The sequence below is a fragment of the Podarcis pityusensis genome (genome assembly GCF_964106645.2).
Source record: "Podarcis pityusensis genome assembly, chromosome: 10".
In the NCBI taxonomy this organism is placed as follows: domain Eukaryota; kingdom Metazoa; phylum Chordata; class Lepidosauria; order Squamata; family Lacertidae; genus Podarcis; species Podarcis pityusensis.
Window position 1 is genome coordinate 4,180,112 of NC_138035.1, and position 27,343 is coordinate 4,207,454.

The window sequence follows — 27,343 nt, forward strand, 5'->3', positions numbered from 1 at the left end:
TTCATGAAGAAATGGGTCGATTCATTGAGGAAACGGGGCTACGTTGTAAAGAGGCAAATGTGTCTACTTTGTTACCACCCAGTGAGTTGTGTTGCAAAGGCCATTTGCAGAACGGCTCCTATTGTATCACCTGTGGCTACATGCCGGAGTTTGGGTCTTTTTGCGGAAATGTGTCTCTTTGTAAATGCGCTTATCCCTGTGCATTTATAATGGCAAGACATTAAATCCCATGAGATCCACAAGCACCAGAACCATAAGCCCACATAGGAGTCCAAAAGCACAGAACAGAGCAGCCCTTTATCTCTGTGTTGTTGGCTATGAAAAGCTGGATGTCCAACGACAACAACATGTACAACAAGAACAAGAACATTGTCTCTGGGCAGCTTCCAAAAGAATAGAAGAAAACATGACCCAACATGAAATATTAAAAGCTTCCCGATACGGAGCTGCTTTTAGGCGTCTATGGAGGTTTGTCTCCTTGACATCTGGTGGGAGGGCGTTCCACAGGGCAGTCACGACAACCGAGAAGGCCCTCTGTAACCTCACTTCTCGCAATGAGGGACCTGCCAGAAGACCCTCGGAGCTGGACCTCAGTGTCCGGGCTGAGCGATGGACGTGGAGACGCTCCTCCCCTTCTACTGAGCTGAGACCATTTGGGGCTTTCAAGGTCAGCGCCAGCACTTTGAATGGTGCTCAGAAACGGACCGGGAGCCAGTGAAGATTTCTTAGGACCCGTGTTCAGGGGCCAGCTGTTAGGGGGCCGTTCAGCTGCTGTCCATAACTGAATGTATCCCTTGTCGGAAGTAATCCATAAACCTCTCCTACTCCGCCGTCTCGGGATGCAATTGCTGCACGATGCTCCGGCTCTCGAAAGAGGGAGAGGCGTGAGTTGACTGAGCTCGGCTTGCCAAGGGTTAAACGGAAACGAGCTAGATTCCTAGAGAAGAAAGTAAGACGGGGGGGGGGGCAGGGTCCTCCAGAGCGAAAGCCCAACCCCTCCCTTTCCTACAAGAAGTCGGGCGTGTGGGGGTCCCCTTGGTTCGGCTCTGCAGAGGCTGCCTGGGGGCGCCTGCTGGGATCCGGTGAGTCTCTTCTCTCCCAGCATAGGGCCCATGGGGAGAGCGGGGGTCCCAGCGCTGCATGGCGAGAGGGGGGCAAGTCAGGGCGCGGAGGGTCGCAGGAGGGCGGCAGCTCTGCTCTTCCTTTGCATGGATGCGCTGCTGGCCCCTTGGGGAGGGGTCTCGGGGAAATGCATGCAAATAAACCCCATTCCGATGTATGGATCAGTCCCCTTTTACAACAGAGGTTGTCCGCAGATGGAAACATTCAGACATGAAATATACCCTGGTCCCTAAAACCTCACCTGTGCAAGGAGAAGGAAGGAAGGAAGGAAGGAAGGAAGGAAGGAAGGAAGGAAGGGGGCAGAGAAGAGAAAGCGCTTCCTCTTGCAGGGCAGAGTAAAACCTGTGGAACTGCCTCCCACAAGAGCCAGGGAGGCCACCAATAAAGGTGGCGTTAAAAGAGAAGGAGACCAATCCGTGGAGGAGGAGGAGAGGGCGATGGGGGGGGGGTTTCCTCTGCTCTATGGGGCAGCCCTATGGCCTGATCCTGCAGGGCTCAGTTTCTCCTCCAGTGCTTAGTTCCTCCAGATGCAAGTGTGTCCTCTGAGATTGCTTGGGGTTGAGCTAGATGATCCTTGGGGTGCCATCCACCTCTATAGTTCTATGAAAGCACCACTGGAGGTCTCACAAGCCAAGGCATTGAGAGCAGGAGAGGTCCTGCTGGAAAGGAAACAACCAGTGCAATTGTTTTAAAACAGAAATCCAACGTGTTTGTTGTGAGGGGACTCAGTGGTGTGGGGTAGACCCACAGATGCCACCTTGATCTCCTTGGACAAAGAGGTGGGAGAGAAATGCCATTCATAAAGAGAGGCAGCCCAGCCAATCATCTGGCTGCTGCATTTTGGGCCAGTTCCCAGAGTCGCCTTCAAGGCAGTTCCACACAGAGAGCGTTGCAACCATCCCATCTGGTGTCCTCTCTGTCCCTAAAGGTCTGTGGGGTGCGGAACTAGCCTGAGCTGGACACGGGCACCTGAGCCTCAAGCGACCATGATGGACCCAGGTGTCCCCAAGTATTCATGACGGGGGAGGGGGAGTGTTAGGCAATGTAACATCATCATCATCATCATCATCATCATTATTGTTAGTTCCCTGCTCGTCATCTGAATCTCCAAGAGCAGATTGATAAGAACTGTTGAAATAAGCAATAAGAATAGTTGAAAACGCACGGCACGCATAGAAAGGCGAATCCCACTTTATTTGTTTTTGAGTGCTGTCCTTTGACCCCACCCACATGTCATTTGGCCTCATCCACTTGGCCCTCAGGAGTTAGCCAGATAAGGGAATAAATGTGCTCTGAAATGGGTTTGGGCAGGAGAGCAACTCTTGAGGAACCCTGGGTTAGGCCCTCCACTATAACCCAATGCTCAGATAACACTCAGTACAAATGAGTCACATGTCAATCACAGTTCTGACTTCATTCCTTGATTGAAAACTCTGAAAGGCAGGAGTAACCAGGGTGATTCATCTCTCAGAAAGACCAACAGTTCCCTGCACATTTTGCATGGTCACTTTCCCTCTAGGAGGGCTGGAGACTTACTTCTCCTTCTCCTTTTGATAGAAACCTCAGAGTCTGGGTAGTGGTGCAGTCCAGAGCTGGCTCTTCCAAAACTCATACATACTTCCTCACGGAACATTTTTCTCCTCTAGGCAATATGTCAGTTTTGTAACAGAACAATGTATTTGCTTTGTAGAATTTGCAAGGACCTGTAATTCGGACAGACAGAACTTGGCAGAAGATCAAGGGATTCCTTCATCTCTCTTGGAGGCTTCATGAGAGCACAGATGGATGAGAAAAACTCAGCTGGCCCTGAAGCAGGAAGAAGCCATGCCATCAGAACCGGGAGCCGTGGGGAATTTTGGGGAAAAACTGTGCAGAAGATCCTGAGTGAGGAGGACACCATCTGCTCAGAGGCTCAGAGTCAGCAGTTCAGGCAGTTCTGCTTCCAGGAGGCCAAAGGACCTCGAGAGGTTTGCAGCCGACTCTACAACCTTTACCATCAATGGCTGAAGCCAGAAAGGCACACAAAAGCTGAGATGCTGGACCTGGTGATCTTGGAGCAGTTCCTGGCTGTCCTTCCACTGGAGATGGAGAACTGGGTGAGGGAATGCGGAGCGGAGACCAGTTCCCAAGCAGTGGCCCTGGCCGAAGGCTTCCTCCTGAGTCAGGCAGAGGAGAGAAAGCAGGCAGAGAGAAGGCAGGTGAGAGAGACTTTCCTCTAGGTACTCCAAAGGGGCTCCGAACGTGAGTGACAATATCTGAAAATTCTCTGTTAATATACCATCCTTTTTTGGAAAGCAGCCATTGAATATTATCAGATTGCCCTTCAGTTTTTGCCTCTGTCTTCCTTTTCTAACTCTTCTTCATATTCTCTGTTTTGAATCTTCGTTGCTATTTCAGAGACAGGATCTGTTTGCAGAAATGGGCCCAGATTCCTCTGAGACCAAAAGGACTCCGTTGGACACCAGAGAGAGGCTGCTGGGTAAGGAAGGAGTCCGTTCTCTGTTTGGTCCCTTTCCATGGGTTCTTGTCATCTTTTTTTTGGGGGGGGGGGGAGACACTTGGGGCCAAGAGCACCAAGGAGGGAGATGTATTTTTTAACCCAACTAAATTATGAAATGGTTCCAAATGTCCAGACGCACTCAGAAGGTGAGACTTTTTGGAGAGCAGCTGCACTCCTGGCTTCCCACTTACCTCTGTCTCTTGCAGGTGACCAGATGATGCCAGCAAGACCTCCTCTTCCATCTATTCCTGGTGGGGAAGGAGAAGCAACGGCTGTGGAAGCAGCTCAGGTAGAGGGAGGGAGCCCTGTGGGGAAGGGGGCTGAGGGGTGGGGCAGCCAGGGTGCCTCTGGCCCCCAAGGAATCTCTCTCCTCCTCTTGGCTTCTGTCCAAGCTTCTCTGAAGGCATCTTTGTCAAGGGCAGCCTGGACAGAAGCCAAGAGGCTGGGAATGTCAGTATCTCAGCTCACAGCCAGAGGTAGCTGGCCTCCCCCGAGGTGAACTGAGTGAGATACTTGTTTACCTTCCGTCTGCGTCTCCCGGCAGACTAGGTCGTAAACCGGCGATTCTCCTCATTAGACGTGAGGAGAACACACCCTCTGCTTCTCTCACCTTGCTTCCCCCCCCCCCCAGGAGGGGAAATGAGACAGACAGGAGTCCTTTTACATGACTTTTTATTCCTGTCATTCAGCAGTACATTGAATCGTGACTGCACCCTTCAGACTCCATTAGAAGAGTCACAAACTCCGCCCCTGAACTTCCAGCACAGGTCAGATGGCACTCTGAGCTAACATCCGGTGCTCAGTACAGAGAAAAGACTCCCCCTTTTCTCCAACAGTACATCTCCAGACAGCAACATCCTGTTTTGCTTTCCAGCCACCTGCTGCTGGCTTTTGCATTGGTGCTTTTATCCAACAATCTCCCCCAAAAGCATCAATAGGCAAAACATGATCCAGAGAAGAAAACAAACAGTTGTTATACATATAACAGTCCCCTGTTGTTTCAGTTCCACCCTTGGAACTCCCCACCACTGGTTTCACCAGTGTACCTCTCTGGTTGTCTGGCTTCCAAGGAATGAGTGCTTCTGCATTGCCTTGGCTTGCTACTCTCTGTTGTGTCTTTTTCTCTGACTTAGACACTGCTTTAACCTGTTTTGAGTTGTTAACAATAGCAACACATGCAACAGCTAAGTTAGCAAACTCTTTTGAGTACCTCTTTGGTGGTACACCCTGTAACTCTCTCAGACCTGCGTGTGAGGTGCTGATCCTCTGTGCTCACTGGTTCAACCTCTGGACTCTGTTGAGAACCAGTAGCAATAGCTAACAGTGGTTCTTCCTTCACCTGTGAAGGTCTATCCATTGTGTGAGATTTCCTCTCAATGACTGTGTCAACTGAACTCTCTGAGCTCTCACTGTCATCATCAGTACCACTGTAATCTGTGACATCAGAAAAATCATCATCTGAATCGCTCTCTGTGGGAAATGTGTGTTCTATAACCCGCTCCTTTTCTGGAGCACTCTCTAGAAACTTTGTGAGAATCACCTGACCAGAATCAGACAAAATTACTCTGTAGAGACCCTTTTCATAACCCACAAAAATGCCTCTGGCATTCTTTACTCCACCTGGAGCTTCTGTTCTCACATGAGATCCGAAAACCTTAAAATAGGCAACAGAAGGTTTTCTTTTGAACAGCTTCTCAAAAGGAGAACATCCCAACTCTGTTGAGACTTTTCTCAACCACACGTGAAGATAGGACGCTAGTGACTCGGCCCAATACTCATGTGGCAAATGTGAACTCAGCAATTGCGCATTCATCCCCTTTTGCAATTCTTTGTTCACTCTTACACAGACCCCCCTGTTCCACGCTTCGGCTGAAACTGAAACTTTGTGGTCTATCCCTTTTCCATCCAGGAACTTCTGAAACTTCTGTAACAGAAAAACTTGTTTGTCATCTGTGAAGAGACAATCAATGTTAGCATCATGCATATTTTTAACCTTGTCACAAAACTCCTGAAACCTCTCTAAGATCTCTTGTGGTTTCTCCATCATAAAAACCCAAGAATAATTTGTGAAACAATCAACACACACAAGGTAATATTTTGCACCGCCCCTAGATGGTGCTAGAGGACCAATCACATCAGCATACACCCGCTGAAATGCTCTGTCGACCTTCTTGGTCACCTTCCTGGTGTCCGTGTTGGTCACACCTGCAAGAGAAATTTCGTTAGAATCAGAAGAATTACATTTCATGTAATCACTTTGATCAAAAGTCAACAAATACAGTCCATCTTTCTCTCTGGCAGTAAGAAACAGTTCTCCATCTTTGTAGATCTTGCATCTTTTAGCATCATAGGACAGTTTCAGTTCTTTCTTTGCGATCTGCGACACACTCAGCAGATTAAAACTCAGTTCTGGAACCAGGTAAACATCGCTTATAGTCAAGTTCAGACTCTCAAGATACACAGTCCCAATTCCGGTTGCTTCCAGCTCTTGACCGTTGGCCTGATTCACAGTGAAGCTTTGCTTCTTCAACGTCGAAAACAGTTCTCGGTGCGGGCACATGTGTTTCGTGGCGCCAGTGTCGATTATGAATGCGTTCCCAACATCTGGCGTGGTTCCTTTCGCCATCATAGCCTTTGCAGGTTTCACCTGGCACTTGGTACGGCTTTTGCCTGATGCCTCAGACTTCGTTGAGCTGTTCTTGACTCCTTTTGACTGTCGCGGCTTTCTACAGTTCCGCTGTAGATGCCCAGTCTGTCCACAATTGTAGCATCGGACGGCACTCAATGCTACAGCATGCTCTCCAGTAGCATCAGCAGTGGGAAGATTTGAACTCTGTTCTTGCCTCCCCCTGTCCTTCACTTCCAGTGCAGCAAGTCTGTCGTGTTCATTCAGAACCACCGCACACACTCTCTCCGCAGTCAGGTCTGCCGCTGGTAGGGAACCAAGCTGACTGGCAACAACCTTGTAAGTCCGGTTCAGGCTGTTTATCATCATGAAGCAAAACACTTCCTCCTGTAGACGGAAATTGCGTTCCACCATCTGTTGACGCAGAAACTTCATTTCTGTCAGGTGCGCTTGAACATCTCCATCAGGCGCTAATCTCAGATTGGTCAACTTCTCAAAATACAGCAACGCTGAAGAACCAGCATCTCTCTGATGCGTTGTACGCAGTGTATCCCAAACCTCTTTCGCATTTTCTAAATGCTGGATATGCACAAGCTGCTCATCTCAGACACACAGAATTATAGCAGTCCTGGCCCTCACGTTCTGTGATTCCCAACCTCTGGTTGGTGCTGCAGGGATGGGGTTTTCAATTACGTCAAAAAGCCTCTGATTCTGCAGCAGGGCCTTCATCTTTACAGACCAAGATGAATAATTGTCATTATTTAAGAGAGGTGGGTAAGGCAGCGCTCCCCCTTTCTTGGCATCCATCTTGAAGCCAAGCCTCTCTCTCACAGTCCAGCCTTGCTAAAATTCCAATAGCCTTTTGCTGGGTTGTTTACGCCTTTCCAGGCAGGCTGCAAGCTGTTTCTCAGACCTTGCACAGCTTCGGCAACATAGACAAAACAATCTTTCGCTTCCCAGGCTCATCTCAGAACCATCTGCGTAGCCAGTAAATTTCCACGTCTCTGACGGGCTTCTTTTAGCTACCGTGCATGCGGGAAGGCTTTATCTTAACCACAGGAATTTGTGGAATGCAGGCTTAGCCTCTGAGCTGCAGGCCTCTCCTCCCGGACTGTTGCTTTTTCAAACGCAGCTCTCCCATGAACCAGAGAATAAAATCAATCTGTGTTCACACTTTTAGCCCAAAATGCAGCATACCTTGAGCTCCGTTGCTTTAAAAACACGTTCCTCTGGGTCCATCCGTCATTTCAGCCTCTGGCTGCCTCAGACGCTTATCTTCTCCCTCGGAGCAGAGGAGGACAATTCACCAGCCTCTCATGCAGATGTTCGATGAATCGCAACCACCGAATGCTGCCATATGTCAGTATCTCAGCTCACAGCCAGAGGTAGCTGGCCTCCCCCGAGGCGAACTGAGTGAGATACTTGTTTACTTTCCGTCTGCGTCTCCCGGCAGACTAGGTCGTAAACTGGCGATTCTCCTCATTAGACGTGAGGAGAACACACCCTCTGCTTCTCTCACCTTGCTTCCCCCCCCCCCAGGAGGGTAAATGAGACAGACAGGAGTCCTTTTACATGACTTTTTATTCCTGTCATTCAGCAGTACATTGAATCGTGACTGCACCCTTCAGACTCCATTAGAAGAGTCACAAACTCCGCCCCTGAACTTCCAGCACAGGTCAGATGGCACTCTGAGCTAACATCCGGTGCTCAGTACAGAGAAAAGACTCCCCCTTTTCTCCAACAGTACATCTCCAGACAGCAACATCCTGTTTTGCTTTCCAGCCACCTGCTGCTGGCTTTTGCATTGGTGCTTTTATCCAACAGGGAATGCTGTTCGAAAAGCTTAATGTGCTGAGAATAAGGAACAGCCACCTTGCCTTAACTCGCCTTCTGAAGGTCATTGTCAATAAATCATTGTAGTTTTATTTCTAGAGTTATCATTGAATGCTAAAATAGACTTATAAGCAGTTCATCATGCCTAAAAAACAGTTCCCAGGATTCACCTATCCTGTTACATCAGTTGCACAATGGGGTTTTCCCCACCTTCTCCTCCCCTCCATTCCCCCAGTGCACTTCTTGAAGTTGTGTTTAGGGCATCAGAAGGGTCCCCCCCCCAAGAACAGCACATGGGGAGCAGAGAGGGGATCCTTCCATCTGGCACAGACAGAAGGGTTTTAAGAACACAATGAAGTGTTCCACCCATTTACACAAAGATTAATGTCCATCACTAAATCACACAAGAAAAGAATTCCATTAAGACATTAAAAGGAGCACCCAAATTAAAATGTGCAGCAGGACGATCCCATTGAAACAAAACACCATTTAATGAGCAGAAAGAAACAGAGCAATGTGTAGCAGACAACCTTAGTGCTGTCTAAAGAGGACCTTTTCCTTTCTCTCTTAGGGTCCAGTGTGCTTTGAAGATGTCGCTGTTCATTTCACAGACGAGGAATGGGCGTTGCTGTTTCCTGACCAGAGAGCTCTGCATAAGGAAGTCATGGAGGAGAATCGTGGGATTGTGGCCTCTCTCAGTAAGGCTCCCTTGTGGATCCTAATCTCTCTTTGGAAATTCCATGCATCTCTCTCTGTGATAAGCCTCCCTGGTTTTGAGGGAGCTCTACAGGGCCACTTGCAGCATCTGGGATTCTAATACCCCTTAAACTCACCTTAAATGGAGGGCTATTGACTGTTTTGACCATGGACATGATCTAGCCAGCATAGACATTGCTGAGATTGGAATGGGAACATGCTGGGAATTTGAGGTTAGGAGAGCACATCTTTGTTTGACACTGTCCTGCCTTGTATTGCCCAAAATCTTCCTGACACAGAGCTTGTGGAAGGCATTGAGGGGTTGTTTCAGATGGTTGTAATTGTCCATGACTCACTTCACAAAGCAGCTTGCTCAACACACAATCCTGATAGACCTTCATCTTGGTATTGAATGGTTAGCATCCCATTCTCCCATACAGTGGTCCCTTGGGTTCCAGACGCTTCAGGTTCCAGGCGCTTCAGGTTCCAGAGTACGCTGACCCAGAAATAGTACCTCGGGTTAAGAACTTTGCTTCAGGATGAGAACAGAAATCATGCAGCAGCGGCACGACATCAACAGGAGACCTCATTAGCTAAAGTGATACCTCAGGTTAAGAACAGTTTCAGGTTAAGAACAGACCCCCACAATGAATTAAGTTCTTAACCAGAGGTACCACTGTACTCTTTTGGAGAGGTGAGCCATTGCCATAGCTTCCTCGCCAGTACACTTGTCCAGGTCAGCATCAACGAAGAGGTTGTTGGTTTCTTAGGTAGACACAATCATCCACCACCTCCAGTGTCTGAAACTCGCATGGTTCTAGGTGCATTTTGCAACAGGGAATGTCATAGACAAGAGTAGTTTCTGAGCTCTGAGTGCAGAACTGCACCTAGGATTTCGGATTAAAACTGCAGAGTGGAAGGAAAGAAGGACCTTTTTCTGCCTCCCCACTTCCAGCTACTCTCTGAAGACTGAAGGAGAGACCTCCTTTAAAAATCAGGGGGGTGGGCAGGGGAAGGATTAGACCATGTGAAAAATGAACATATTATTTTAGCTGCTGTTCATTCCTTTTCAGCTTTGTATTTTTGTCATAAGAGAGTGCACCTAGACATTCCATTGTTGCGCCCGTATCCTAGGTTTAAGGTCCTCTTTCTGTCGTAGCTGTCCTATCTCTGTTTCTAACACTGACCGCCTCTAGTGTGTGGTCACCAATGTTGATGCATGGAATTCTTCCTCTATCACAAGGGTTAGAGATCAATATTAAATACAGTGGCACTCCATTTCTTCCTGCAGCTCTAATCCATTTCTTCACTGCAGGTGGTGATGATTTGGAAATTGAGAGCGAGGACACCCATGACAGAATCCACACAGTGGAGAAGCCATTGCCACTCTTGGAGTGTGGAGAGAGCTTCAGTCACAGCTCCCATTCGACTACCCACCAAAGAAATGCTATTGAGAAGAAACCCTCTCAGTTCTCTGAATGGGGGGGAACTTTCTGTTGGAATGAAAGCCTCACTTCACAGGAAATAATTCCCACAGGGGAGGACCCACTGAAATACTTGGAATGTGAAAAGAGCTTCAGTAACAGTGCACATCTCATTTCACATCAAATAACTCACAGCAGGGAGAAACCCTATCAGGGCTTGGATTGTAGGGAAAGCTTTAATACAAGCACAACCTTCCGTAAACATCAGAGAATTCACAGGGGAGAGAAGCCATTTCAATGCCGAGAGTGTGGAAAGAGCTTCAGTCAGAGCACCCATCTCACAGCCCATCAAATAATTCATACAGGTGAGAAACCCTATCAGTGCTCGGAATGTGGGCGGAGCTTTAATCACAGGGCGAATCTCACGGCCCATCAAAGAATTCACAGTGGTGAGAAACCCTATCAGTGCTCAGAATGTGGGAAGAGTTTCACTGTGAGCTCCGGTCTCGCTTCCCACCAAAGAATTCATACTGGGGAGAAACCCTATCAGTGCGTGACTTGTGGAAACAGCTTCAGTCAGAAGGCAAGTCTCATTTCCCATCAAAGAATTCACAGTGGTGAGAAACCCTATCAGTGCTTGGAATGTGGGAAGAGCTTCAGTCGGAAGCAAAATCTCACTTCCCATCAAAGATGTCACACTGGTGAGAAACCCTATCAGTGCTCGGAATGTGGAAAGAGTTACTGCCATAGAGCCAATCTCACTTCCCACCAAAGAATTCACAGTGCTTGGAACGTGGAAAGAGCTTCTGTAAAAGCGCCCATCTCGCTACCCATCAAAGCATTCATACCGGGGAGAAATCCTATCAATGATTGGATTGTGGAAAGAGTTTCCTCCAGAGAGCCGATCTCACTTCCCACCAAAGAATTCACACAGGGGGAAAACCATATCAGTGCTTGGAATGTGAAAAGACGTTTAGTCACTGTGCCAGTCTCGTGGCACACCCAAGAATTCACAGTGGTGAGAAACCATAACAGTGCTCCCAATGTGGGAAGAGCTTCACTGTGAGCTCCGGTCTCACTTTCCATCAAAGAATTCACAGTGGTGAGAAACCATATCAGTGCTTGGAATGTGAAAAGAGCTTCGGTAAGAGGACCACGCTCATGGCCCATCAAAGAATTCATACAGGGGAGAATCATAGAATTTTAGACCTGCAGGAGACCCCTGAGTCATCTAGTCCACTGCAGGACTCTCAACTAAAGCTTCCATGACACATTGCCTTCAAACTTCTCCTTACAAACCTCCAAGGAAGGAGAGTCCACAACCTTCCAAGGGCGTCTCTAATTTGAAGCCATTGGTTTGGGTCCCAGCCTCCAGAGCCAGTGAAAACAAGCTTGTTCAATCTTCCACCTGACAGCCCTTCCTGTTCCTCAGAAGGCTTGGTTTCCCAACGCTTAATTGTCTTGGTCAACCCCCTCTGCACACCTTCCAGCTTGTCAAAATCCTTCTTACATTGGGGCACCCAGAACCGGACACAGGACTCCAGGTGTGGTCTGAACAAGGCAGAAGAAAGTGGGGCTGTTACTTCTCTTGATCTGGACACTTGGAGTTCTTTGGACGCAGCCTAGAATAACAGCCTTTTTTGCTGCTGCATCATACTGTTGACTCATGTTAGTCTAAGACCCCTTTTCCACATGTACTACTGGCAAGCCTGGTATCCCCCATCTTATATTTGTGCAGCTGATTCTTCTTGCCTAAGAGCAGAATCTTACCTTTCTTCTTACTGAAATTTATTGGATGCCTTTATATACCACCTGTTTCTTCAAGAAGCTCAGTGTGGTCTTAAGTCGTTCTCCCCCTCATTGTTTAATCCTGAAAACAACCCTGTGAGGTAGGTTGGGCCGCGAAGCCATCACCCAGTGAGCTGCATGGCTGAGTGGCGATTTGAACCCAGGTCTCCCAGGTCTCCCTAGTCCAAAAGTCTTAAGCACTGTACCACACTGACTCTCGAATGAGACTCTTGGAAAGTGCATGCATGCGCGTTTACTTAAAGTTTCAGTGAAATGTCTTGGTGTTTGTATTTAAAATTGTGTACACATGTATCAATGACATTAATATATTAATGTAATTACAGTAGAAGAGTAAATTTTAGGTAATGCTAGACGGCGATAGGGGTAGTTTGGAATGCTGGGATTGAAAAATTGAACAATTTCCACATGAATCACAACAAGATCTAAAATATAAATACAAAACACCAACAGCAACAACCCCCGAAAAAGCCCCATGTCATGTATTGATGAAGTTGTTGGAGAATTTATTATGAGAAAGGGGGTAGAACTCTTAAAAGTTCATGCAGCCATCTTCTCGGGGTTCCTACTCTTTGTGGGGATGAACCTTGTTGCAACAAATAAAGCTCCGGTCTCCTGACCACTGTTTTGCTCCTTTAACATGCCTGGATTCTCCTTCTTTGCTGACCCCGGAGGGACCGCAGGGTGTGGCCCCCTGGGGAGCTGGGCAGTGGAGGAAATCAGCACCCCAGGATTTTTTCCTTCTCGGTGCTTTTCCCCCTGAGCCTCTTACCTAAAAGCCTGACACCCCGCAATGAGACAGGATTGTGTCCCTGCCCTCAGCAAACAAAATAGCTTCCCCCCCCCCAAGATACTGAGGTGCCCTAAGGGCTGTGCGGGACCCCCAGTCATGGAAATGAAACGGGGAGAGGCTCAGGAAAGTTTCAGGGAGCAGGCAGGGAGGGGGCAGCACAGGCTCCAGAAGCTCCTTCTCACTGATTCCTCCACACCTCTCCCCCCTCCAATTACGCCTGCCTTCCCCCTCCTACGGCTCCTTCACAAGTGTGGGGAAGCTGTGCTCCCTCTGCCCCCGTCAAAGTTCCTTTAAGATCCCAAGTTGCTGGGAGAAGGTTCACCTGCAGCGAAACAAAATGCAGCTGCCCTGGCTGAGTGGAGCCAGGTTGGGGGGCACCATGGGGACCCCAGAAATGTGCCCCTAGTATAAATGTGCCCCCTCTGTCTGAGGCAGCCCTCCTTCTGAAACACCAAGAGAGTAAACGGACAGTCTCTGAATGGAGAGGAGCAGAAAGCGGAGTCCCCTCAAGAACAGTATTGGGACCTGTGGCTTTTCAACTTGTTCATAAATGATCTAGACTTCGGAGGGAGCAGGGAGGGGGCAAAGTTTGCTGATGGCAGTAAATTGTCCAGGGTTGTTCAAAGAAAGAGAAATTGCAAGGAGCCCCAAAAGGACTTCTTCAAAGGGAGTGAATGGACAGAAAATACAGTTCATTATCAATAAGATTAAAGTGATGTATGTTAGGACGAAAAAACAACACCTCTTAATATCATGTACAGGCTCATGGGGTCTGAACTGGATTTCCCTGTGTGCTCTAGACCAGGGGCGAGGGGAGCTGGTTGCAGCAGGAGGGGGAGTCTCCCTGGATGCTTCAGCAGCCGGCCTCCTCTGGGTCTCCTGCCCCCCCCTCTCCTCACTCTGAGTCTGAACTGCTCTCTGCCCCAGCCTCTTCCCGCTCACCAAACCCTGTTTCCTCCTCAGCTTGCAACATCTCCCCTTCCGGTCTACTCCTCTTTCTCCCTCTTTCGGCTCATCGCCATCCCACCACCAGGAAGGCAGCTCTCCTTCTGAAACACCAAGAGAGTAAACAGTTCTCTGAATGGAGAGGAGCAGAAAGTGGAGTCCACTCAAGATCAGTATTGGGACCTGTGGCTTTTCAACTTGTTCATAAATGATCTAGACTTAGGAGGGGGCAAAGTTTGCTGATGGCAGCAAAATGTCCAGGGTTGTTCAAAGAAAGAGAGATTGCAAGGAGCTCCAAAAAGGGCTGTGGAGTATGCTGGTTATAGGGTTAACCTCCTGTGATGCTCTCTAACTGGGGGGAGAAGCGTCTACGCGACGCTATCGTCACAGTCTTTGTGAGTTACTTTCAGTTTTTAGTCTGAGCGTGCTTTGAGCACAGAGATGATGTCGGAAAGCTCTGATGGTTGTACAGACTGATTTACTCCTGTAAATAAACGCTTTAGAGATAGAATAAGCTGTCTCTGGACTTTATTACTCCTTTTCCCTCACACGGAAGGCAAACCGCTGCGACTCTGAATTTTCTGCCTAGGTCGTTTTTCCAGCAGATGTTGGCGCAGCAGAAGCGACTGGATGGCAGATTTATAGCCAAAAGGGGCTCTCCAAACGGCGTGAAAGGGCAGAAAATACAATTCATTGTCAATGAGATTAAAGTGATGCATGTTGAGAGAAAAAAACCCAAACACCTCTTAATATCATGTACAGGCTTATAGGGTCTGAACTGGATTTACCTGTGTGCTCTAGGAGACCAGGGGAGAGGGGAGCTGGTTGGAGCAGAAGGGGGAGTCTCCCTGGATGCTTCAGCAGCCGGCCTCCTCTGGGTCTCCTGGCCCCCTCCTCTCCTCGCTCTGAGCCTGAACTGCTCTCTGCCCCAGACTGTTCCACCTCACCAAACCGTTTCCTCCTCAGCTTGCAACACCTCCTTTCCCATTCTGCTCCCTTTTCTCCCTCTTTCTGCTCATCCCACCACCAGTCAACAGGATCTGAGCCTTCCTCCCTTGTGGGTCCCCCAGCTGGTGCCTCCCCCCCCCCACCAGCCAGTCCATGACAACAACAGCAGCCACAGCACTGTGTCCTCTGGTAGGAAAACTCCCGAGTAGTATGATTGAAGCAAAACTTTTGGGACTATGGAAAAATACTATCTTCCTAAAACCCCAGAATGAGCAGGAGCTCTGGGGTTGCCCCGTGGGGTTCATGAGTGAAGGTGGGCCCCCCAGGAGACTTCCCTGATACCTACAGCCCCTCCTTCCCCCTCTTGAAATTAGGCTTTGGGGGAAATCTCCCATTCAATTTCAGTATTTCAAGTTTTCTTCAGAACGCGGAGGGCAGGAGGCAGCGATGAAGTTCTGGTGAAAAAGAAGTGCTTGGAGATCATGCGGTGGGGGGGTGACAGAGTTTGGTGCAAAAACCAAAAGTACTTTCATCTAAAATTATACTCACCATTGTGAAATGTTGCCTTCATTATTATAACGTTTTACATATAAACACCAGAGCTTCACATATACCTCATGCTTGTAGGAATGATTTCCTGCTTAGTTCATTTCTGTGAAGAAAATAGTGGACTCTGAGAGAAAGACATCCCACACTCCATACATCTAAATGGGTTCTCCCATGTGAGAGTCCCTAGATGTTACTTAAATACTCCATTATAAATAAAGCAATTTTTGCAATCTTTTCATTTAAACTGCTTCTCCTCTTTGAGTTTGTGATGGTTTGAAGGGTTTCAACTCTTAAAGTTCTTCCTCTCTGTGAGTCTGTTGATTTTGAACTTCCACTAAGAGTGAACCTCTTTCTACTTACCTGATATTTATATGGTTTGTATTTTATGTGAGTTTGTTGACATAAATCAAGGGTTCCACTCTGACTGAAGCTCCTTCTACAGTTCATACCTTTAAATGGTTTATCCCGTGTAAGTCTGTTGATGTTGTCTAAGGTGTCCATTAACCCTGAAGCTCTTTCCACACTCCATACATTTACATGGTTTCTCTCCTGTGTGAGTCCGTGGATGATTTCTAAGGTCTCCACTCTGACTAAAGCTCTTTCCACACTCCATGCATTTAAATGGTTTTATCCCTGTGTGAGACCGTTGATGTTTTTTAAGGTTTCCATTATCACTAAATCTTTTTCCACAATCGATACATTTATATGGCTTCTCCCCTGTGTGAATCCGTTCATGGTTTCTAAGGTTTCCATTATCACTAAAGCTCTTTCCACACTCCATGCATTTAAATGGTTTCTCCCCTGTATGAGTCCGTTGATGTGATCTAAGGCTTCCATTCTGACTGAAAACCTTTCCACACTCCATACATTCATATGGTTTCTCCCCTGTGTGAGTCCGTTCATGTGATCTCAGCTTTCCACTATCACTAAAGCTCTTTTCACACTCCATACATGTATATGGTTTCTCGCCTGTGTGTGTCCATTGATGTATATTGAGGTCTCCACTCTGACTGAAGTTCTTCCCACACTCCCTGCACTTAAAACGTTTTCTCTCTTTGTGAGTCCCCTGGTGTGTTCTAAGTGTTGCATTGAAAGAGAAGCTTTTTCCACACTCCATACCTTTAAATGGGTTCTGTCCTTTTTGTGTTCGTTGATGTGAACTATGTGTGCTCATTCAGTGAAGCATATTTCACACATTTTAATGGCTATTCCTAATGAAATGAAAGGTGCCCTGTCCTCTGCAATTCTGTCTCCTCCATCACCTTTTTCAGAGTGGGCAGAAAGGAAATCCTGTTTGGGTTTCAAGAAAGAGAACAAAGGGAAAAAAGGGCACATCAACCGCCATTAGCACCTTTTCCTATTTCAACATCTCCTACATTCTCCCATGTCCTCCCCATGTTCCCAATTTTTAGGAAATAAAAATGCTATGATGTCAAATGGTAGTAATGCATCAGCAACCTTTCATAATCCTCGATCTTCTTTAATAACACAGCATGATCTTGGAATACCGTTGTCCTGTGGGACTGCCTTTCAAACCAAGTGGTTGCCCCCATTTCCACCTCTAGATCTTCATGAATCACCTGTATAGTCCCACTGTCCTCAGGAGGACCATTTTGGGAGACCCAGGCCTTCATCTCTTCCAGGGACTGTGGTCTGGGTCAGTCAGAGAACTAGTGACAAGGCTTGGTGCTTGGGGTCAGCTGAATGGGTGCTCAGGGAAGCTCCTGTTCTTGGAGATGGACCTCTGTCTACATGCCTCACATTGCATGGAGAGAGCAGGAGAAGCAGAAGGAAAGCAGATGGCACATGGGAATCCCAGACGGAAACACCCACCCCAATGGCTCCTTATAATGATGATGTGCTGCCTGATCCGGTGCTTGTCTTCTGACAGAGGACTATCCTAATCTGGCACTGAAAAGCCAGATTGGACAATGGTGCTGTTAAAAATGTGCTTGAAAATGTGCCTGAGTCTTCAGCAGGGGAAAATGAAAGTGAAACTGCTGCTGTTAAAGCTTTGAAATTAAAGTAGTGCTTTTCGTGTGGAGCACAAGGCCATTTGAGTTTCCAGTGCAAGAAATCTTCAAAAAAGAAGGGAAACTTCAGAGGCAGAGGGGGAGGAAGAAATCCCCAAGCACCTGCTACTTCAAAGGCCTTGATCTCTCGCTGTTCCAATCAACGTGGGCGGAGTTTCTTCGTGATCGACTCTGGCTGTTCAAACCACGTGGCCAAAGATAAGGATCTCTTTGTTCAGCTTGAGAAGCAAGAGAAAGAAATTCATCAAGCAGATGGGACAGTTCTCACGAGTGTGGCAAAGGGAACTGTGTTCTTAAAGAGCCTGAATGCAACTATTAAGAATGTCCTGTATGCACCTGATATTCAGGACAATTTGTTGAGTGTTTCCCAGCTTGATCGTCAGGGGTTTAAGGTGGTGTTTGCTAAATCTCGCTGTGAAATTCTTAGAGATGGCAAGCTCATTCTATATGCAAAATGTGTTAATGATTTGTACCAGTTGCCTTTTGTTACAGGTACAGGCACTGCAGAAGCAACTGTGAAAGAGTGTTGCAATTTGTCTGTTAATAAGAATGAGAAGATGCATGACCGATGTATTCATTACTACCACCGTGTTTATGGTCATTTGAATTTCCAGGCTGTGGCAAAAATGCCTGATATGGTTCAGGGTATGAAGTTGAAAGAATGTCCCTACCACATGAAATGTGTTTCTTGTGCTGAGAGTAAGGCAAGGCAAGCTCCCAAAGGTACAGAGTCTGGGAGAGAGGCCAAGAAACCATACGAAGTCATTCATGCAGACTTAGTGGGGCCTCTAGCGCTCTCTAGAGGCAATTCAAGGTTTTTCATGGTTCTGATAGACTCCTATTCGAAATATGTTTGGGTCTATATGCTGCAGAAAAAGTCTGAAGCCTTTACTAAGTTTCTTCAGTTTTGTAAATGGCTCAGGAATGTACATAATGAGAATGTACGTTGTATTTTCACAGACAGGGGTGGAGAGTTTTGTTCAGAAGAGTTTGAGGCTTTTCTTTCTGAACAGGGCATTGAGCATAGGACTGCCACGCCCAGATCACCCTGGCAGAATGGTTTATGTGAGAGAATAAACCAGACCCTGCAGCAAGGAATCAGAACACTATTACATGATTCGGGGCTGCCCAATCCCTTTTGGGCCGAAGCTCTTTTGTTTTTCTGTCACGTGTATAACAGAAGGTACCAGTCCGCAGTAAATTGCACCCCATATGAGATGCTTCACAGAAGAAAGCCATGTGTAAAGCATTTTAAAAAATTTTGGTTCGGAGGTTTGGGTGCACACCTCACAGGGTGACAAACTGAGCAAGCGTGGAGAACATGGTGTTTTCCTGGGGTATGAGAAAGGGTCTTATCGTGTCCTGATCACAGACACAAAAATAATAAGGCTGACCAGGAGTATTGACGACAATCCACAATGGGACAGAGTTGGCGTATTTCAGTGCCATCCCATTTGTGATGATGGTGCAAAAGGGGCAAAGAAAGTTAAGAGGGAGGCAAGTTCTGATGTGATTGATAATTCTGATGCCAATGTAGTTCCAGATGATGGCACAGATTATCAGAGCCCAAAAGCCTCAGGTGAGTCTGACGCTGATTCAGACTTAGCAGCTTCATATACTTTAGCTCCCCATTCTCCCAAAGAGGAAGCACCAGAACAAGAGGATCAGAGAGTTTTGCGCAGATCCGAGAGAACAACCAAGGGTGTACCACCGAAAAGGTTTTCTGAAGAGTTTGCAAAGACTGCGGTCACGAGCAACTCTGGTGGGGTTTTTAAACCAGACATGAAGTATGTTGAGAGTAGTAGCACAAAACGCTTTATTTATTTCCTTACCTGATATTTGAAGGAGCAAGCGTGTGTTTGAGTTCTGAAAAATGGTTTGTTCAAATCTGCCTAATTAGTGATGTCAATTTGTATCTGAGAGGAAGAAATGTGTGTGAAGATTTTTCCAGAAGCTGCTTATTCTTTTGTGTGTTCACAATGTGTATTTTGTGTAAACTACAGGTTGAGATTTATGTTTTAACTCTTTCCTAATGGACACAGAGTGGTTGTAGTAACTGTTTAATGATGTGATAAAAGTGTCTTAGATAAGGGGGGAAAGAGATACCTGCAAATATGTAAACCAAGGTTGTAAGCAGAGAACAACTTTTGGAGTGTGTGTGCAAATTGCAGTCATGTAAAAGATTCTTGAATGGTCGGATGAAATGGGGGAGGATGATGAGATTTCACCCCTCCCATACCCAAGAATCTCCTGATGATCTCCTGATGGTCTCTGCTGACTCTCCAGAGAGGAGGAGGCGTGTCCTGCTATCTACTTATTCTGCCCAGCACCACATCTGTGTGTGTGTGAGAGAGTCAGTCAGTCAGTGTATCAGAGAGAGAGAGAGAGAGAGTGTTAGAGATCGTAGAGATAAGGTTGCTGCTAAGTGCAGCTGCAGACTCTCAATGTAGCATTGATTTATGCTTAGAATATTCAGCTCTGTATATAGTTTTGTATCATAGTTGTAGTTACAGAATAAAAGGAAGATATTCTACAGAGCTGCTCTTCGAGTGGTTTATTTTTTTAAAAAATAAATTTTTATTTGTTTTCCAACATAAATTTTTAAACATACTCAACACAATACATGAACAAACACAACATATAGAACACATATAAGTTCATAACCCTCTTTTCATTAACCCTCTTTCACCGACTTCCCCATGTCTCCCTTTTCTGCATCTCTAGTTAATAATTTTTCCAGCAACCCCTCACTTCTGCCAATTTTTAAACTTTTTTCTGTTTCTTCTTATTTTACCCAATCATTTACAGCTGTAATCTAGGTTTACATTACCCTTGACATTTTTAGCATTCATTAATCTTATAATAATTTTTAAGATAAGTTTTAAATTTCTTCCAATCTTCATCCACCGTTTCTCTTCCTTGGTCGCGGATTCTGCCAGTCATCTCGGCTAGTCCCATATAGTCAATCACCTTCATCTGCCATTCTTCCAGTGTGGGTAGTTCTTGTGTCTTCCAATACTTTGCTATAAGAACTCTTGCTGCTGTTGTAGCATACATAAAAAAGGTCTTATCTTTCCTTGGTACCATTTGGCCGACCATACCCAAGAGAAAAGCCTCTGGTTTCTTGTGAAAGGTGCACTTAAGAACCTTCTTGATTTCATTATAGATCATTTCCCAGAAAGCCTTAATCTTTGGGCATGTCCACCAAAGATGATAGAAAGTACCTTCAGCTTTATTACATTTCCAACATTTATTATTGGGCGTATGATATATTTTTGCAAGCTTGACTGGGGTCATGTACCACTGATAGATCATTTTCATAATATTCTCTCTTAGGGCATTACATGCCGTAAATTTAATACCAGTGGTCCATAACTGTTCCCAGTCAGCAAACATAATGTCATGACCAATGTCTTGTGCCCATTTAATCTTAGCTGATTTAACTATTTCATCCTGTGTGTTCCACTTCAACAGCAAGTTGTACATTCTTGACAAATTCTTAGTATTGGGTTCTAACAATTCAGTTTCTAGTTTTGATCTCTCCACCTGGAAGCCAGTTTTCCTGTCTTGTTTAAACATCTCATTAATCTGAAAATAATGAAGCCAGTCTCTTACTTTGGACTTCAACTTCTCATAACTTTGTAGTTTCACTTTTTCACCCTCTTGTTCCAAAATTTCACAATATTTAGGCCATTTGGCTTCCATATTAAGCTTTTTCACCTCTCTAGCTTCCATTGGTGACAACCACCTAGGAGTTTTGTTTTCCAACAAATCCTTGTATCTAATCCAAACATTGTACAAAGCTTTCCTAACAATATGATTTTTGAAACCTTTATGAATTTTTACCTTGTCATACCAAATATATGCATGCCAACCAAACCTATTATTGAACCCTTCCAAATCTAAAATGTTCGTGTTTTCAAGAAGTAGCCAGTCTTTCAGCCAGCAGAAAGCCGCCGACTCATAGTATAATTTCAGGTCCGGCAGGGCAAACCCCCCTCTTTCTTTAGCATCAGTTAATATCTTAAATTTTATTCTGGGCTTTTTTTCGAGTGGTTTATACTCTGCAAGACTCTGCAAAACTCTGCTGCGCAATGACTGTATTATTGAGACGGTGAATCCGGTGCTCTCAGCTCTAAGCTGTGAATCCACAGCACTGTGACCTGTTCCTGTGAGAAAGGAGGTCTCTGGCGGTGCTACCCAGCTCGCCTAGCCCAGTCGGGGTTGAGGTGCATGAGTCCAGTTGGTGCACTGGCTCAAGGGCGATGCTGACACTCTTCTCCCCTCTCCCCCCCCCGGGACCCCTTTACCTTTTTGTCCTCGCTCCCGATTCTCCTTTCCTGCAACATACACGAAGGGTGGGGGTGTCCCCTGCCTCCTCCCTCCCCTTTCCGAAAGCGCCCCCCCCAAGAGCTACGGGGCAGAGCAGCAATCCGGAGTGGAAACTCCACTTCCGGGAGAAGGTTGGGAGGGGGCTCACCCCCCCCCACATTCCTGGAGCAGAAGCCAGATTGGAGGAGGAGGAAGGGGTGTGATGTTTGGGGGCGGGATCTGGGGTTGTGGGGGCGGGGTGAGAGGAGGATGTGCTGGGAGGGGAGGGAAAGAATTCAGGGGGGCAAGGAGAAGGTTCCGGAGATCCAGCTGCAAAGTGGGTCCCGTCCCTCTACAAGGTTTGCATTGCAACATCCTCCCCTCTCCCACCCCACGAGCTTAGATCCCTCCGTGTTTTAGGTCTTGGCGCTGTTCAAACGAGGAACGGGGGGCAGCTAAACGACCCCCCCAAATCCCAGCTCCTCACCCCAGCCTCTGACTCAGGCCAGGACAAGGACCGTGGACACAGGCACCGTCCATGCACAACAGCCAAGAGGCTCAGAAAAGCAGCCGATACAATTGTAGCAAGAAGCAGATTCCAAAATCTGAGGGATCCCTTGGACAAGAAACAAGACCAGCCAGGAAGAGGAGAGCAAAACAGCAGCCAGTCAGCTTGGTCTTGATTGAAGACTGTCGCCACAGGACTCCCACCTGCCACCAGGTGGAGCAAGATGGAAGCCCCCAACAAAAGAAGACCCCAACTTTTATTAGCTCCTAATCCCCCATGCTACACCCCCAAGACTCCATCATGACTACATCATTGACACATCACAAAGAGGAGGGGTTGAGGGAGGAGTTGTGGTGGTAACCGGAGTGTCTTGTCGAGAGCCAGTCGGGTGTGGTGGTTAAGAGCCGTAGATTCGTAATATGGGGAACCGGGTTCCCGTCTCCGCTCCTCCACATGTAGCTGCTGGGTGACCTTGGGCCAGTCACACTTCTCTGAAGTCTCTCAGCCCCACTCACCTCACAGAGTGTTTCTTGTGGGGCAGGAAGGGAAAGGAGAATATTAGCTGAATGAATGCTTCGGTCTCTGGCTGCGCTCCTTTTGTTCTGCAGGGACGCACAGACTCAGTCCGACGAGCTGGGTGGCAGAGCAGCCTCACACCTAGATTTTCCGTAACAATGTCTTATATAGATAATAAATGTTCATAAATGTACCTACCAAGCACATACATAGATATGTCAACCACATGTCTGGAGCAGCACAGGAAGACCGCCCTGAAACCATTTAGACTCCCAAACTGACCAAATGTTTTCTCTGCAAGGAGGGAGCGGGTGAGGGAACCTTCCCATTGTCTCAGGAATTGGGTAATCACGATCTCAAAGGAATGGCCAGACTACCAGGAAAGGGAATCAGATAAGCCATTATCAGATAACCTGGCAGACAGGAAAAACAACAACATTCACATTTCTGTTGTGGACCGCCTTTTCTGTGATGTAGGTATGATGTTTGTGGGGGGGTGGTCTGGGGTTACGCCCCTCCTGTGATGAATGAAGGGGTGGTCTGGAGCTCCAGGTCAGGGAATTTAAAATGTCTATATAAGGGCTGGCACACCTTGGTTGGGGGTCCTCCTCAGGGGAGCACCCTGTTGGAGCAGATCAATAAAGATCAGGCTTACTAGCTGCTTTGCTTCTCAATAGTCTCTGGATGTCTCTGTTATTTCCTCCTACCGATGGAGAACCCACAAGGGACTCTATAAAGGGCTCTTGTGTCCCCCATAAGGGAAGAAGGGCAGCTTTTGTTTACAACAGATGGCACCCCAGATGGAACCTTCGGTTGCCCAGATTCTGGGGGCAAGGAAGGACTGGTGATACAGCGTGCAGCAGGCCATTTGCCAGGAGGAGCCACCAGTCCTCTGGAGACCCCAGGGTCTGGAATGAACTGGAGTTCCAGCGGGGCTAACCAGAGGAAGCAACGCTTGATCAGGCCGGCCACAAATTTATTTATTTTTTAAAATAATATTTATTGATTTAAATTACACACATATACAAAGAATTTGGAATCTCATACTGCATCTCCCCTTCCGGTCTGCTCCCCTTTTTCCCTCTTTCGGCTTATTGCCATCGCACCACAAGTCCCTGGGCTCTGAGCCTTCTTCCCTTGTGAGTCCCCCAGCTGGTGCCTCCCCCCACCAGCCAGTCCATGACAACAACAGCAGCCACAGCACTGTGGTCCTCTGGTAGGAAAACTCCCGAGTAGCATGATTAAAGCAAGACTTCTGGGACTATGGAAAAATACACTCTTTCCCAAACCCTGGAATAAGCAGGAGCTCTTTGGTTGCCCTATGGGGTTCATGAGTGAAGATGACCCCCCCAGGAGATTTCCCTGGTACCTGCAGCCCCTCCTTTCCCCTCTTGAAATTAGGCTTGGGGAAAATCTCCCATTCAATTTCAGTATTTCAAGTTTTCTTCAGAACGCGCAGGGCAGGAGGCAGCGATGAAGTTCTGGTGAAGAAGAAGTGCTTGGAGATCATGCGGTGGGGGGGTGACAGAGTTTGGTGCAAAAACCAAAGGTACTTTCATCTAAAATTATACTCATGATTGTGAGATGTTGCCTTCATTATTTCATTATTATACAGTTTAACATATAAACACCAGAACATCAAATATACCTCATGCTTTTAGGAATGATTTCCTGCTGAATTCATTGCTCAGGGCGGACTCTGAGAGGAAGGCGTCCCACACTCCATACATCTAAATGGGTTCTCCCATGTGAGAGTCCCTAGATGTTTCTTAATCACTCCAATATAAATAAAGCACTTTTTGCAGTCTTTTCATTTAAACTGCTTCTCCTGTCCATGAGTCTGTTGATTTTGAACTTCCACTAAGAGTGAACCTCTATCTAATTTCCTGATATTTATATGGGTTGTCTTTTGTGTGAGTTTGTTGACATAAATCAAGGCTTCCACTCTGACTGAAGCTCCTTCTACAGTCCATACCTTTAAATGGTTTCTCCCCTGTGTGTCTGCTGATGTTTTCTCAGATTTCCACTCAGAGTGAATCATTTAGTATTTACTCCATACTTTTAAATGGTTTCTTCCGTGTGAGTCCGTTGATGAGTTCTAAGTTTTCCATTATCACTAAAGCTCTTTCCGCACTCCATACATTTAAATTGTTTCTTACCGATGTGAGCATGTTGATGTCTTCTAAGGTTTCCACTATAACTGAAGCTCTTTCCACACTCCATACATTTAAAAGGTTTCATCCCTGTGTGAGTCTGTTGATGTCTGCTAAGGCTTGCACTATCACTAAAGCTCTTTCCACACTCCATACATTGAAATGGTTTCTCCCCTGTGTGAGTACGTTGATGTCTTCTCAGGTGTCCACTCTGACTGTAGACGTTTCCACACTTTATACATTTAAATGGTTTCTCCTCTGTGTGAGTCCATTGATGTCTTCTAAGTTTTCCATTATCACTAAAACTCTTTCCACACTCAATACATTTATAAAGTTTCTCCCCTATGTGTTCCCGTTGATGTCTTCCAAGGTTTCCACTATTACTAAATTCCTTTCCACACTCCATACATTCATATGGTTTCCCCCCTGTGTGAGTCCGTTTGTGCAATTTAAGGTTTCCACTCTGACTGAAGTTCTTCCCATACTCTCTGTGTGAGTTTTCTCTCTGTGTGAGTCCACTGGTGTCTTCTAAGTTTTGCATTGAAACACAAGCTCTTTCCGCACTCGATACCTTTAAATGGGTTCTTTCCTTTTTCTGTTCGTTGATGTGAACTATGTGTGCTCATTCAGTGAAGCATATTCCACATTTCACACATTTTAATGGCTATTCCTAATGAAATGAAAGGTGCCCTGTCCCCTGCAATTCTGTCTTCTCCATCACCTTTTTCAGAGCGGGCAGAAAGGAAATCCTGTTTGGGTTTCAGGAAAGACAACACAGAAAAAAGGGCCCATCAACCGCCATTAGCACCTTCTCCTATTTAAACATCTCCTACATTCTCCCATGTCCTACCCATGTTCCCAATTTTTAGGAAATGAAAATGGTAAGGTGTCAAATGGTAGTAATGCATCAGCAACCTTTCATAATCCTCAATCATCTTTAATAACACAGCATGATCTTGGAATACTGTTGTCCTGTGGGACTGCCTTTCAAATCAAGTGGCTGCCCCCGTTTCCACCTCTAGATCTTCATGAATCACCTGCACAGTCCCACTGACCTCAGGAGGTCCATATGGACCATTTTGGGAGAGCCAGGTCTACGTCTTTTCTGGGGACTGTGGTCTGGGTCAGTCAGAGAACTAGTGACAAGGCTTGGTGCTTGGGGTCAGCTGAATGGGTGCTCAGGGAAGCTCCTGTTCTGGGAGATGGACCTCTGTCTACATGCCTTGCATTGCATGGAGAGAGCAGGAGAAGCAGAAGGAAAGCAGATGGCACATGGGAATCCCAGACAGAAACACCCACACCAATGGTTCTTTATAATGATGATGTGCTGCCTGATCCTGTGCTTGTCTTCTGACAGAGGACTATCCTAATCTGGCACTGAAAGGCAGGATATTCATGGTAGGTAGCCATTTTGGTCTGACACAGTTGAAGTAAAAAATTAACAAAAATAGTCCAGTAGCACCTTAGGGTCCTGGGAGAAAAGCAATGAGAAACCTAGACAGCATCTTAAAAAGCAGAGACCTCACCTTGCCAACAAAGGTCCGTATAGTTAAAGCTATGGTTTTTCCAGTAGTGATGTATGGAAGTGAGAGCTGGACCATAAAGAAGGCTTATCGCAAAAGAATGGATGCTTTGAATTATGGTGCTGGAGGAGACTCTTGAGAGTCCCATGGACTGCAAGAAGATCAAACCTATCCATTCTGAAGGAAATCAGTCCTGAGTGCTCACTGGAAGGACAGATCCTGAAGCTGAGGCTCCAAGACTCTGGCCACCTCATGTGAAGAGAAGACTCCCTGGAAAAGACCCTGATGTTGGGAAAGATGGAGGGCACAAGGAGAAGGAGACAACGGAAGACGAGATGGTTGGACAGTGTTCTCGAAGCTACCAGCATGAGTTTGACCAAACTGCGGGAGGCAGTAGAAGACAGGAGTGCCTGGCGTGCTCTGGTCCAGGGGGTCACGAAGAGTCGGACACGACTAAACGAATAAACAACAACAACAACAGCAGCACCTTAGGGACCAACTAAGATTTTCTAGGTATAAGCTTTCGTGTGCATGCACACTTCTTCATATAGTGAAGGGTAGTGTGAGATGGTAGTAGGAGTACCTTTCTGAGAAAAACCCCAACCCAGCCTCCCACGATATACAAGGGTCTGGTGACATCTGTGTCAGTGTATCTGAAGAAGTGTGCATGCACACAAAAGCTTATACCTAGAACAAAATTAGCTGGTCTCTAAGGTGCTACTGGACTATTTTTTAATTTTTTATTTCAAGTGCTTCAGACCAATACGGCTACCTACCTGAATCTAGATCGTCATGGGGTGTTGGGGAGCAGTAGTTCCTTTGGTGGGGGACATGTCCTACACCTTCTGGGGTCATTTTTCCACCCTTGGTCCCCACCCTGCACTCAGCTCTCACCTGTGGCTTCCAGAAGCTGTCAGCATGCAACAGGGGTTCAAGCAAAGGCTTCAACCGGCCGGCTAAACCAGGTGAGGAAAGCTGATGGGTCTCAAATCCTTGGGGGGCTGGGGAATTCTGCTGCACCTGAAGTCAAGCCCTGGTGGATGGAGAGGAGGAGAAC

The 27,343-nt window shown here is 46.7% G+C and overlaps 3 protein-coding genes across 12 annotated transcripts in view; 1 reads left to right on the plus strand and 2 right to left on the minus strand.

Moving 5' to 3' along the window:
- LOC308486268 (uncharacterized protein) overlaps positions 1-12,646 on the plus strand; it is a 157,083-nt gene extending 144,437 nt beyond the window's left edge. The window contains exons 1-6 of one of the 2 annotated variants that reach the window (XM_081022880.1): positions 984-1,082; positions 2,813-3,320; positions 3,520-3,601; positions 3,829-3,911; positions 8,653-8,779; positions 10,093-12,646. In XM_081022880.1, the coding sequence (XP_080879006.1) occupies positions 2,892-3,320; positions 3,520-3,601; positions 3,829-3,911; positions 8,653-8,779; positions 10,093-11,267 (1,896 nt within the window). In that variant the 5' untranslated portion in view covers positions 984-1,082; positions 2,813-2,891 and the 3' untranslated portion in view covers positions 11,268-12,646. Of the gene's footprint in view, positions 1-983; positions 1,083-2,812; positions 3,321-3,519; positions 3,602-3,828; positions 3,912-8,652; positions 8,780-10,092 lie in introns of those variants that run through there. The other variant, XM_081022881.1, reaches the window with a different exon arrangement.
- The window catches only part of LOC308486423 (uncharacterized protein), a 55,121-nt gene extending 38,534 nt beyond the window's left edge, over positions 1-16,587 (minus strand). The window contains exons 1-2 of one of the 4 annotated variants that reach the window (XM_081023264.1): positions 14,722-16,514; positions 12,730-13,773 (exon numbers count right to left, since the gene is read on the minus strand). In XM_081023264.1, coding sequence (XP_080879390.1) covers positions 15,703-16,416 — 714 coding nt within the window. In that variant the 5' untranslated portion in view covers positions 16,417-16,514 and the 3' untranslated portion in view covers positions 12,730-13,773; positions 14,722-15,702. Of the gene's footprint in view, positions 1-12,729; positions 13,774-14,256; positions 14,403-14,721 lie in introns of those variants that run through there. The other 3 variants (XM_081023266.1, XM_081023263.1, XM_081023265.1) reach the window with 3 other exon arrangements.
- Positions 1-27,343, minus strand: part of LOC308486304 (uncharacterized protein) — a 174,763-nt gene that overhangs the window by 36,382 nt on the left and 111,038 nt on the right. The window contains exons 3-4 of one of the 6 annotated variants that reach the window (XR_013991019.1): positions 27,181-27,319; positions 26,169-26,739 (exon numbers count right to left, since the gene is read on the minus strand). The exons of 4 other annotated variants lie outside the window; for them this stretch is intronic. The gene's annotated coding sequence lies outside the window, so the exon portion shown is untranslated. Of the gene's footprint in view, positions 1-25,818; positions 26,051-26,168; positions 26,740-27,180; positions 27,320-27,343 lie in introns of those variants that run through there. One more of the 6 variants, XM_081023028.1, reaches the window with a different exon arrangement.